Source organism: Engystomops pustulosus, chromosome 2 (assembly GCF_040894005.1).
Source record: "Engystomops pustulosus chromosome 2, aEngPut4.maternal, whole genome shotgun sequence".
Lineage (NCBI taxonomy): Eukaryota > Metazoa > Chordata > Amphibia > Anura > Leptodactylidae > Engystomops > Engystomops pustulosus.
In genome coordinates, this window is record NC_092412.1 from 138,434,038 (window position 1) to 138,448,117 (window position 14,080).

The 14,080-nt window shown below is 38.9% G+C and overlaps 1 protein-coding gene across 1 annotated transcript in view; it reads left to right on the forward strand.

Moving 5' to 3' along the window:
• Positions 1 to 13,595, forward strand: part of NCMAP (non-compact myelin associated protein) — a 61,252-nt gene extending 47,657 nt beyond the window's left edge. Inside the window, exons 2-4 of the mRNA XM_072133085.1 lie at positions 4,265 to 4,354; positions 10,721 to 10,805; positions 12,819 to 13,595. Coding sequence (XP_071989186.1) covers positions 4,270 to 4,354; positions 10,721 to 10,805; positions 12,819 to 12,960 — 312 coding nt within the window. The 5' untranslated portion in view covers positions 4,265 to 4,269 and the 3' untranslated portion in view covers positions 12,961 to 13,595. The remainder of the gene's footprint in view (positions 1 to 4,264; positions 4,355 to 10,720; positions 10,806 to 12,818) is intronic.
• The last annotated feature ends 485 nt before the right edge of the window (positions 13,596 to 14,080 follow it).

Consider the following 14,080-nt stretch of genomic DNA (forward strand, 5'->3'; position numbering starts at 1 on the left):
AGGTTAAATACTTTTTTCCATTACATATTGCTTCTGTTTTGTATAGTTTATTAAAGCTACACAGGGACAGATTTATCAGAGGGGTCTGAGGTAAAACTGTTCTAGTTATCCATGGTAACCAATCAGAGCTCAGCTTTAATTTGATAAACTGCTTATGGAAAATGAAAGCTGAGCTCTGACTGGTTGCAGTGAGCAACTAGCACAGTACTGCTCTCAGACACTTCTGATAAATCTCCCCCAAGTGTACATGTACCACAATCGACTTTATCATTCACCTTTAAAGGAAATCAACAACTCAAAAAGCACAATAAACCTACAAATACTCACCTATACCTAAACTCCTCTTCATCTTGATCCTGGCACTGTCCTTTGCTAGTCTTGACACATCGGGGTCACCTAGAAAAGAAGCTTATAATTAGCAGCACGAAGCGCAGGGACAAGATATATAGAATATCTGCATATAGCTTTTTGAAAGAGCAGATATTTCAAGCAGAAACTTCAATAAATATATATTGAATATAAGCTCCAACTGGTGACATGGTTATTGCGTTTGTCATTATCCATTTTGGTTATAAATTTGTTATGATTTATTTTTTCTCATGAAATTATTGGGAGACTGCCATGTTTCTGCATTTTTCCAGAACAGTATAAATTGCTATATATATTAATATTACAGAAAATAATTACGTAAGTGTAAAAAAAGTCTGGGTAGTTCTCTTAACTACTATAGCATCTAATATAGACTTAGATAAAACTTGGCATGTGAATGTGTACAATTACGTGTGATACAACTATATTATAGTTTGCAATAATAAGTTACAAAAAGTGTATTAAAAATCTTTGGATTTCCCCCTTCCAACAATGCTATTGCTGTGTTAAAGGGGTTGGCAACTTTACAACAAGTAATATGTGAGGATTGATAATTAGGTCATTTACCTATTTACATGTATTATATTTTCTGTACTACGTTCTAGTACTCTAAAATGAGGCCTTCACATCTTTTACCTCATTAGCTTCGATTTCTCTCCCTGCAAAAGCCATAGATGGAGGGTAATGTGATCATTACTGTCCATGACCAATCTACCTTCCAGGAACTTATGATAATATTCATGAATACAGTTTTAAGGTCCTGAAAGGTAGACCAGTCATGGACAGTTAGGATCACATGAACTTCCATCTTCAGCCATTAAATGTACAGGAATGGATGGCTGATGAGGTAAAAGACATTTCTAAAAAAAGGGGCTGTCTTTTACATTGAAGAACTTCTAATAGATAACATATTGGTAAGTAACCAAATATCCCCCCCCCACACACACACACATTACAAAAAACATGAAGTAAAATGTAAAACCCCTTATTTCTTGAATGGAACCTGTCATCAGGAGCCCTTTTTCTTGCTCCCCCATGTCCCCATAGAGAATAGTGTGCTTTTTCCAAAAGAAGAAACATTAGATTAAAGTTTAGCTTTCTCTCTGTATAGCAGTGTCCTATGGGAGTGGCTAGTGAGAAGCAGTTCCTTCACCCTCGGAAAAACCGCTCCATCATGCGTTTCAATTTGTTTTAAAAAACGTATGCTTTTTGAAATAGACGCATGACAGAGCGGTTTCCTGTGGGTGGGGGGAACCCCTCCCCACTTGCCACTCCCATGGGACACTGGATACTCTGCAGAGAGAAAGCTCAACTTTCATCTAACTTTTCTTTTTATCAGAAAAAGACAGTTTTATTATAAAAACACTTTGGCAATGTGAACACCATTCTCTATGGGACATGGGGGAGCCATAAAAACTGCTCCTGATGACAGGTTCCCTTTAAGAGTTTTAAGAAACTAAATAGAGTAATTAAAGGAAATCTACTACATGGAAGCAGTGCTTCTAAACCATGTACACTTACATGCTGGGGTGTGCTTTCTGAAACAAGATCATTTCTTCATTTTTCTTCTAATAGCTTAGTTTTTGAGAAAAACAACTTTTACAATTATGCAAATGAGTCTAAGGGGCTCCTTTCTACATCACAGAAGCCCCTTCTGGCTCTGTAGTCTGCAAATTGTTCCCACATTCATTCAGTGTTTCTGGCTGACTCCTCCCTGCCCAGCCAGAAAGCCGGTGATGTCAGCCAATTGTTGCCAATTCCCGAGCATGTGTGGTCATCGCCTCATTGAGCACCCGGCAGCATGACTAATGGGAGTGCATAGTTAGATTAGACACACTAGATTAACCATTTATTTATCAATCTGGTGTAATATAAGAGTGACCACCTGATTTTACAATGTGTTACTTTTAAACACTTTTAATAAATCTGCCCCACTTAGGAAAAATAACTTCAGGTTTACTTTGTTGGTTTAAACATTTACTATAACAATGACAGCATCCAGGTTCTTACATTCTGTGTCAATATTAGACATTAGACAATATACAGTGAAAGTTTTTTGTAATGATCAGCCAGAATTGTATTCCAAAGACACAAAAAATATCAAATCTATCAATGGGTGACCTTATATAGTGCTGGTCTTTTCACTGTATCTTCTATACAAGCTTTCACTTGTACCACTTTGTACCAACAAACAGAAGAAGTGAACTGGAACATGCATATTGATTTTAAGTGGGGCTTATTCTGGTTAATTTGTTGAGGATATCTTTATGATTGCAAATCGCAAGCCTCCTCTGTTGGAAAAGCTGGAATGTCTTTTGATATATGATGCTAGCTACTTTCCTTGAAGCTCTGGACTGAATGAAAGGTTCATGTCAACCAACAAGCTTTTACGTGGTGCTACCTAGTGTTCAAGTAAAAGTGACTATACCGGTTTGTTGTGAGCATACAGGCAATATCTAATCACCAGTCTCTCATCTTTCAGTTTGTAATATGTTTAGTGAAGATTTGTGTCCTTTCGACTGCAAGTCAGCCACTCATATAATCCCTTGATGAACAATGCCATCTGCCAGTACAAGTTTGAGTGGCAGCAGGGCTGGTTTCAGACAAATTTTGGACAAAACTTAAAGGGGTATTCCCAGGAAGACAAGATTCTTAAATATACTCAGAATAACAAAATAAAAGATTCTCTAATTCACAGTTATATCTGTAAAATTCTGTATTTTTGTTATTAAGTCCAACCTGTCTCTATCAGTCCTGGTGTATACAATTTTGGTTGTAATTCTTCTGGCTAGGGTCGCTGAGAGTTATAGGAGCGAAAACAGCAATACATTTTAGAACTTTTTTCATGGGAAAACTCCTTTAAAGTGGGGATGCAAAATAAAATTCTTTAAAGAACAGTCACAGTCAGTAAGAGGCTCCTTTAGCCCTACACAATAATAACACTTTGTATTTTACAGTAGTATGGTAACTATCTGTAATATGGGACTGTAGGAAAATTTTATAGGAGGTAGACAGATGAAAGGTAAATTGATGATAGAAGATACATATATAGATATAGAAGATTTTATATATAGATGATAAGAATATGAGTTCATAAATATAAAGTAGATAGATTATAGACAGATGATAGAAGATAGATTGATCAATATGAGAGAGAGATCGATTGAAAGATGGATAGATATATAGATAAATAGAACTAAAAATAGAACTAGAAAAAACTAGATAGATAAACAGATATATAATTAGGAAATAGACAGATAGATGAGATATATAAAGACAGGAGATAGATGATATTCACCTGGGCATTTAACCAAGCGGTATTAAAAGAGCAAAACATCCTCTGCCCACAAAAGTCCACATGCAGGGAGTCCCTGTTTGCCGTCCCCTAACGCCGGCAAACAGATAAAACGCCGGCAAATGATAAAAACAACTAACAGAATGAGTGTTATGTCCATTAAATCTTGTGGGCAGACCTGTATATTATTACCATTTGCTTGCGTTGCCCCCTAGTGGAATATACATATATACAGCTTTACGAATAAGATTTCAAGCTCATAAAAAATGTTCTATCCATTCTATAAAAGTATGTATTCTTCTCACTGTTTAAGTAGATTTTATGTAGAAAACATCCTTTAGCACTTGCCATCATTGTATCCAATTACATGAAAAGAAATAATCCCTGTGAAATTTACAGAAATAGTCTAAAGTTTCTTCTAGCAGCAGAATGTTTTTTTAAATATTTAGCTATGTTGAGTCAATATGAGTTGCCAGTTATTATGCAAGTTATATTTGCCTTCTAGTTAGGTATATTTAGCGAATATAAACTACCCCTGATATCTCATTCTCATTAAGTAAATTTTCAGTGCTATCTGAACTTGTTCTTTTTTTCCCATAGTTGTCATGGCAACAACACCTCAATTAATGAACACAACACTATCTCCAGCAAATACAACGACAAAGTCACAGGAACAGATACTTTATCAGAGTAAGTACAATGGTTCCTTTCCATCTTAGCACAATTGTATAGTTTGTGATTTGGCAGATTTTACCTTCCATGCACTGATCCAAACTTCACTGGAGAACATTATAACACATTGCAGCAGTCAGTTTGTTTATAAATCTTTTCTATTGTTTTTGAACAAAGGTATACAAGGCTCAGGTCAGGGTAATCACAATGAAAGTAACAGATATGACATTGAGGATATTTGAGAATCCTGTAAAGGGTAAATGGGCGCTTGATTATGACCCAAATTTGCTGTTTCTAAACCAGACCAGAAGTCTTTCATTTTCAGACAAGACCAGTATATATGGCTTTGTGTCCCCATGTGTTCATTTTATCTCCAAGCTTCGCTGTCTGTTAAGCCTCTCCTTTTTAAAGGAAATCTACCACCACGGATCTACCTATAAAGGTAGGTGCATCTATTGGATGTGAGGGCTATTCCTTACGTCCGCGCAATCTTTTAATATCTTTAATTTCCCTAATATGCAGATTTCCTAAAGAGGCTACTGGAGCGTAGCCTCTTTGACCCTTCAACCAGATGTCTTTAGTGTGCAGCTCCTCGTAGCAGCGAGCCCTCGTCTGCGAAGCCTTCCGTCTGTGCATGTGCAGTACAGCAGGCCCAAGTCTGCACGGTCACTGCTTAGGAGCCTGCTGTTCTGCACGTGCGCAGAAGCCAGGCTTCGCAGATGAGGGCGCGCAGCTGCAAGGAGCTGTGCGTCAAAGACATCTGGTAGGAGGGTCAAAGAGGCTACTGGGGCGTAAAGTAGCCGTGCCATGTAGCCTAAGCTCTGGCTACTCCACGCCCGAGTAGCCTCTTTAGAAAATCTGCATATTAGGGAAATTAAAATTATTAAAAGATTGCAGGGACAAGAGGATTAGCCCTTAAAAGGGCTATCCTCACGTCCTATGGATGCACCTAACACCCAATCTACCTTTATAGGTAGATCCGTGGAGGTAGGTTTTCTTTATGTCGGCCCATGTGCTGTACCAACAAGTAATTATCTTGGATTCTAATGCACTTGGAAAAAGCATGAAAATTCCTATAGATGTGTTTGCATTGTGATTCTGATATGTGAATGTTCAAATAATTTTGCAAGGATTTGGTATATGGCGGTATGCCCTTACTATCCTTTTTGAGAATTAAATCATATTAGGCATTTCTTTTATTTGGAACCCTTTCTCTAACAGGAGGGGTCAAGTATCAAAGGGTTCTTTTTGTCGAGTGCTTCCTGAGTATTTCTTCTGCATATAGAAAATTACTTTTTGGTGGAGGTTTCTCCAGGCTACTTTCTAGGTCTGTAATCTTTTTCCTTGGAAATTCCCCAACAGGTATTGTATTCTACCTGTACTACGTTTTGTCATTAACTGACAGCTGATCCCGGGCGAGCACAGAGCCAGGAGGAGTAGAGGGAGGGGGAAGCGCTGTTCACCCCTCCTCACGCCACATATCTGCCAAAGTAAGGGACAATAGTTGGCTGTTCGACTCAGTCATGGTGCAGAGATGCATTGTGTGCTCACCGCACCGTGACCGAGAGCCATAGAGGTCTATAGGGGCTATGATTTGACTGCACATCATGCAACCAGATCACAGCCCCCATAACAGCCATCTGAATGAGACCTTAGCCATAGTTTAGCCCTCAAAGCTGATCAAGCCAGTTCCAGTTTAGAATCAAACCTATACACGAATACATTTTACAAAAGTCTTAAATCTTTATTGAAAAAACTTCATCAAAAATATGGTAGAGCAGACGTTTCACAGCTTATGCTGGAAAACACAAAATAACCATGAAGGGGACATGATTTGTAATCAAAATAGCATATATAAAATAGCATTATTGTTTGTATATTGCTTGCAGAATTTATCTAAGTGCAAGGCAAATGCCTGTAAGGCCTAACAACCTTGTAAACACATAGTCATGCATATCAATAGACATTGTAAAGTCCAATATAGTGATTACCTGGCACGGAAATTGACACGTCCTTACAGATGACTGACACCCCAGTTTAGAACCTAGGTGACCTAACGTGGGGGTAGCAAGTGGGACCTATCTCTTCAGATGAGTGGCTTTATAATATTCCATATCCTCCGTCCTCTATTTATTAATTAACTTGTTGTAGACCAATCTGGCTCTTTTACCTGACTATTGACTATTAAAAAAGCAGAGTGGAACTAGAATGGGCACCATATGCAGTACATAACGCATTTCTTCCTACCTATGAGACAAAGGATAGAGCTAGAGAATTAATGTATTCTTGATTTCATTCAAAATACGCAAGTGATTGGCCTAATATAGTTTACCGGGGTACACTGCACACTGCAGACCTAAATAGGTTAAGGAATTATCTTTCCAGCATTCTTTGGGGTTGCCGTGGTAGAATAAGGGGATGAGATATTCATTGCAACCAAGTTTTCGTATAGTAATTTTAAAGTAAGTAACTTCCGTAAAGGTATCAAACAGTTCTATTACATGGGGAAAGACAGCAGTAATAAACGGTCATCTGCAAATGCTGCACAGGTGTGAGTACTGCCAGAGACTTCCAACCCTTGGATGTGGTAGTGTTGTCTGATTGCTTGCAGGAGAGCCTCCATAACCAAGATGAATAGTGTTGGGGGCAATGGCCACCCCCACCTAGTTCCATTTTTGATGTCACATGCATCTGACAGGCAACCATTTACTCTCACCTTGGCACTGGGACTGTTGTAAAGGGTACCTTCAGATTTCTTCTCAATTAGCCATTAACACCTCCTGGGTAGTTCCCAGCAGCATAATTAGAAATGCATGTTAGTTTACTGTAGTTTAGTTAGAAACAAGTGGTTTAGGGAGGTGTTAGGTATTAATAAAGAACAAGTGCATTTGGGGGACTCTTGCTATTACACTCCCTTCAGTCTCATGGCAGATCACAAGTACTTTGGGCATAACATAAAAATAAGGTTCATTTTATAAGTAAAGTATATCACATCTCCTAATAAACATATAGGGGGAGATTTATCATTGGTTTTGCTGGCGTTTTTGGCACAAAAAAGTCACAAAATCACTCCAGTCTCCTGCTGGTGTATGTGCACTGTTGGGTTTACAATCACCGAATTTTGCACAGTCACTCCCTGTCACTCAGGGAACGTCATAGACTAGATTTTGAATAGAATTTTCACCCCGTGCTTCCTAAAATACACTTACATATACAGGATATACAGGAGCCATAGTCTGCTTGCTGATTTGGCAGTTAGCAACCAATCATAGCTCAGCTCTTATTTAGCCACAGGTCATTAATTTGAGCGCTGAGCTTTGATTGGTTACTACAGGCAATGAGTGGTAGACGTAGAAGTTTATGTGTGAGGTAAAATGGAGAGAGACAGAGAGGGACAGGAGAAGAGAGACAGGGGCAGAAAGAGAAAGGCAGAGGGGAAGAGAGAGAGACAGACAGAGAATTAAACAGAGAGGGAGGAGAGAGAGACAGACACAGAAACAGAGACAGACACAGACTGAGAGACAAAGAGAGGTAGAGATAGAAAGGCATAGAGACAGAGAAAGAGGGAAGGAGAGACGCAGAGAGAAAGGAACAGAAGGAGAAAGACATAGAGGGGGAGAGAGACAAAGAGAGAGAAAGACAGACAGGGAAAGAGAGAGGGAGAGACAAAAAGAGAGACAGAGATAAAGAGACAGAAATAGATACATTTAGAAATAGATAGAGAGACAGATAATGTATATAAGATAAGATAATATTGTTTAACAACCCATTCTATCCTGGGCAATGCCGAGGGCTACAGTAAGTGGTTAATAAAGAGGAAATCTAATGGTAAATTTCCTTTAAATGATAAAGGGGTTTTGACCCTTTACTGATCAGAAACTTCCAATTCTGAGGATCAATTATAATTCCTAGACCTATTCTTAAAAAAGTTGCTTCTGCATTGGCTAAAGAAGCATCACTAACATATGTGTTACCACAGGGTATGCATATGTTGTTAGCATAGTGTATTGTATAGTGTATAGCATTAGTGTGTTAGCTCTTCTCCCACAACTGTCTTCTAAGTAATCACAATCCATCTCAATAAATATAAAGGAGTATAACCAGTGGTGTTAAGATCGCCACTGGGCCAAGATGGAGGGCCTCCGTCTTCCAGACAACAGACTGTGGGTACATAATGGGAAGATAATGACTTGTATGCAGTGTTCATGAGCAGAGTACTACATAGGGAGGTGAGTACTGAGTTTAATTTTTTTTTTTATGCAACGAGGGGCCTGTCTGCTACTGGATAATTTATTGGTGAGGAGAAACTGCTGCAGGACAATTTATTAGTGAGGGGAGGCTTTTGCTGGGCATTTTATTAGTGAGGAAGGCTACTTCTGGACATTTTATTAATTAGGGAAGGCTGCTGCTGGAGGTTGCTAGATATTGGCCCAGATATATTATTGCATCTGCGCCAGTTTTTTTGCCTAGGTTTGCACCAAAAAAGTGTCTTTTGTGCTTGCACATGGATTTATTAAGGCTGCTCTTTTCCTGACACTTTTGAAAACTGCTCATTAAGGGGCATGTTAGTATGTATTCCTAGTTTGTGCCTCATTTATTACTGTGAATCGACACAATTCTGTCACAACATCATGAAGCAAAGTGCACAAAGAAAAAAAAAGGTACAACATCCTGAAAACAGACCAGATTAATTAAGGGCCTGCAACGCTGTTGGATTATCTGGAGAAAACTGTACATAGGCACAGTGTACATTGCACTAGTTTTCACATTATCTTAATAATGGACACTGCTGCTGTACAGTACATTAATATTAGGGGTTACTGCTGAACATCATATATTTGGTATATGATTATGGTGCTGTAAGTATATGTCCGTGTAGAATATATGTGTGCAACATCCCCCACTGGTGCCTTGACTTTTTGTGGGCCTAGAGACAGCTGGGGCCCAGAATACCGGAGTGACTGGCTATTGTGGCATAGGGCAAGCTGTGGTTACGGTGCTTGGTGTGGGGACCGGAGGGCTGTCCTACAGCCTGGCAGGTCTCCAGCAGGTGGTGTGTGCATGAAATATGGAGGGAGAGGCTGATGTTCTGGTTTCTCCCTGGGGCAACCCCTGAGTGTCTGTAGGATGAGTTCCATGGGGAAACCCGTATCCAGGGATCAGAGGGAAGCAACGTTGTGCAAATCAACTTACAGTTCTTTATTGAACTTCAAACAGCAGGCAACGCCCAAACACGATTAACATCAGATTCTGGTTACTGGAGTGGTCATGGAGAGTGGTCTGTAGGAATGGTGCACCAGCCTGATAGTAGATGCAGGAATGTTGAAGTGGAGCTGTGTCCAAATTGTGGAAGCTGCAGCTCTGGGTTAGAGTCTCCTGTCTCAGTTCCTGGGATTGGTATCTGTGGCAGCACTAAAGGTGTGCTGCACACACTGTCTCTCTCTTCAGTCTTACTCTGCTGTCTGTACCAAAGACCTAAGACCATGTGCTCCCACTGCACAGGGGTTTTATATTCCCCCTGGTGAGGTGGTAGCACCTCTCCAATCACATTCCAGCTAATAATACAGCCACATCATTGGATAATTACTTACACCAATTTAACAGTTGCCTTTCCAGGCAGAATCTACAGCTGCAATTTACACTAAGTTCTCCTAGCATTATCTTCTGGGTGAGTTGAGCAGGCTCACTAGATAGATCTTGACATGGAGAGAGCGCAGTTTGCAACTAGAAACCCGCCTATTCATTGGTAGGGGTGTTGCATGTGTATTCTCAAATGGAACATGTGTGATGGGGGTGGCAGCAAAAGTTTAGGTATATGGGACTCTGATCCAAAGTTCACACAGGGGCACCCTGGTGTATTCTGATAACAACATAAGGTAATGGGTAGTTCTGTGCAAGACATTGACTGGTTGTCCTAATGACACCATCACATACTGGCTGCAACATTTTTCTGTATAAAATTTCACATAAGAGAATAATTGGCTTGCACGTGTATCTATAAAGTGTCTGCTCCAGTTTTGTGTCACGGCTGCATTGTGTCCTACAAAACAGAAAAATGTGCACCTAAAGGGGCATGTTAGTGCTTAGTCGGAGTTTGTGACACATTTAAAACAGCAACAGAACTGTGTTGCACGCTATATATTAAAAAAAGATGGTGCAGACTTCTAAAGCAGTGCAGGATGTGCCAGATAATTAAAGACCATGCACCAGTATTCAATAATCTGGCGCAACCTACTCATATTCCTGAGGAAAACAACAATTAGTACAGTTTTTCTTACTTTTGACACATCTGGACCACTGTGTTGATGTAGTATTGATATTATGAAACTTTTCACGCTTTGTTCTGATTTTCTGATTTTGTAACATATTCTGTTTCTTTTACAGGTGCTGGTGCAATAGTAGCAGCTATTGTGGTTGGTGTAATTATAATATTTGCACTGGTACTTGTCAGCCTCAAGATGTATAACAGGTAAATAATGTAGACAAATGACATCCAAGATTATACGGTGTTTTGTATTAGATGTATCTGCGTTTATTCATAAATCAGTTTATGGGGATCAAATAAGGAACCAGCCATAAGATATGCAAAAAAACTTTTTCCATGTTTTCCATGTAATAAACATAAGGACCAGCTCACATTCAAGTTATTTTATTCAAATGAGTTTTTTGTTTTGTAAATGTTAGTTGATGTGGGTTAAAGCCAGATATGGAGATTACAAGGGGGCTCATTTAAGGGTCACACAGTGCACTTTTGTCGGACTGCTAAAACTGCTAACACAGATATTTTAGAAGTTTCTGCACCTCTGTTGTGTCGCACATGACCCTTTTGGCTTCCATGCAACACAAATTAGGGTGCGTGCTGTTGGTCAGTCTGACTGATTCAGACCGAGCGTCGTATTTAACTTGCAAATTGTGTCGCATGCCGTATGTTAAAGGTGCATCACAAAAAAGATGGTGAGCTCTGTGAGGCCATTGCGGGAAAGAGACATAGTCATGATTTCTGGTGCACGATCTTAGTGAATCGCCGCATGCAGCAATTTTGATGCATTTTCCGACTTTATAAGTAAATGTGCCCAATGGTATAATGGAAAGATTTGTACCTGTTCTGTGTGGTTGACCACTCCTGGTTTTGGCTGACAAACTCTTTTTATACTGTACGTAGGTGTTGAAATAGCCATTTTATTCTTCTTTAGTGAAGGAAAGAATTGATCAATTTTCATCATTAGTTTAATTTATACAAAAATTTAAGCTTCTGGAAAATACAACTCGCAAAAATAACAACCTCTCATATGCCAGATGAAAAATTAAAAAAAATTAAAAATGCTTTGTCCTGAAAGCTTAAACAGGCTATGCCCTCAACACTACTGTAACTAGTAACAACTAGGAGGTTGTGCGGGTCGCACCTGAGCGGGATGTTTGGGTATGCTCATCTCTATTTCTAACAAACGTCAAGAAATAGAAGTAATAAACTCTGTAGACTCTGACCAGCAATTAGTTGCTTTGTCCCATTCCTGCTGATGCCTTTTTCATTTCCATTTTTGTAGAGATGTACAAGAGCTTTTTTTTTTCTCTGTTACAAATCTTACTTCTTAGTAACAGTATTTTATATTCCATGCTGTGTACTGGGAAGCTGGAAAAATATTAAAATTGCAGTGAAATTGACGAAAAAACACATTTGCAACATTTACTCGTGTGCTCTGTTTTTCCAGCTTTGACTTTGTGATACAAATGACACCTCCCCTTTATTATTTGGGTTGGTATTGGTTGTATGTTTTAATAGATTTATAAAAATAAGACCTTTTTTTTTTTACAAAACATTGTCTTCAGTTTGGCATTTTCCAAAGCTAATAACCTTTTCATACTTCAGTGTATTTTGCTGTATAAGATTTCTTATTTTCCATGATGAGCTGATGTTTCAATTGCAATCATATTGGGGAATGTACAACCTATTGATCACTTTTTATGAATTATTTTATGTGTTGCAAAATGGCAAAAAGTAGTGATTGTATTACAGCAGGTATCAGTATTGTACAGTATCAGAGCTATGTTAATGACAGATCCTGGAGTTATGCAACAGATCGTCACCCTTTGACACGCCAGAGGTGGACGATCCTATCCAAGATAGTGCAGGTGTTAGTGCAGGGTTTTTGCAACACCATGCAGCCAGTGAGCCCTCTCCATACTCCCCTTGTCATATGCTGACATAATAGTAGGTCAGTTTCTGGCAAGAGGTTAAGAAAAGTTTTAATAAGAATATGTAAATGTGGAGTGGTCTGTTCCCCAATGATGCAATTGGTTGGCGACCATTGTGTATTGTGGAATAGACCATGGCAAGTGTTTTGTAATCACATGCATGCTAACTCTCCTTCTATGTCTGGGAAATTTCCTAAAAAAGGGAACATCTAGAGAAATGTAAAAGGTGACAAATCTTTCATTCACCCCACAAACATGTGTATATTTATCCTTTCTTTTAATTTAACAGGCGTACACGACAAGAAAGAGAGCTTGGAATGAAAAGCACCAAAACTACAAACACACCAAGCACAAGAGCTCACCACAGTTCCATGAGCCAGCCAACTTCTTTAACATCTGTGCCACCGGACATTCACCTTGAAAACCGGTGACCAAAGAAAATCTATGCTGTGGAATATGAAGTTCAGTTTAATTTGATGTAAAAATTAGTTTAGGACAATGCATATAGATCCCCATATCTTCACTGAAACACTGAGATTCATTATGTCTTTGCTTCCGGAACCAGCAATTACTACATTTACAGTACAAGCCTATCCTGGATGCAGTAATCCGAAATCCACCTAATGCACTAAGAAATCAGCCATTGTATAGAGATGTCCATGAAAATTGGGGCAGTGGAAAAGTCCCACCAGATCACAATGTCTCATCTTAAATCTATCTTAATACTAATAACATGAATGCATACATTGGGCATGAAGACTGGGGTACCGTTCTGGAAGCATGACTGACCTTCTGATGGCTATATATATACTTATTTATATTTATATATGAAAGAACGCTGTACGTAGATTGTTGGACTTTCTCTATTTTTTCATATATGTCTCAGAACATTGTTTGGCCATTATGTATTCATTAAAATCACTGTACTGAGCAGAAAAATAAATCTATGACAAAGTAATAGTGTGCAATGAATGTATAATGAAGAAAAGGCTGGACATAGACACATGGATCTCTTAGTGGTTAACAAAATCTTCAAATCTATATGTAAACTATGATATGCTAAATGTTTCCTTGTATATGCAATACAAGTGATTTAATTCCTGAATGGCATATTTATGACCATGTTACTAGTGTAGGATTAATACAGTTCAAGTTTTTTTTTCCTCCTATGTAAATCTCAGGTCTGGAAGCATTACTCCAGCAAGCAGCCATATATATATATTATGTTTAATATTACATGGATTGCTTCAGTGTGCCAGCGAGATATTCTCACAAATAGAACACCCTTAGCTACTAGCTATGACTATGATTGGGCAAGGGAACTCACTCTGGTTATTCATAGCCATGACTAGTTCAAAGGGGCGTTCATTTGGTGGATTGGCTGGCAGTTTAATCCACCAATCCGGCATTAAGTCCAGGCTCCCACCAAAACAAACATCATAGAAAGAGTTTTGAGTAGGAACCCCTGTTTATGTCTATTTGTATCATGAAAAGAAACATGTTAAAAGCTTGCAGACTTGTTGCTGAGGCTGTAGGTTAAAAGTAGTGTAC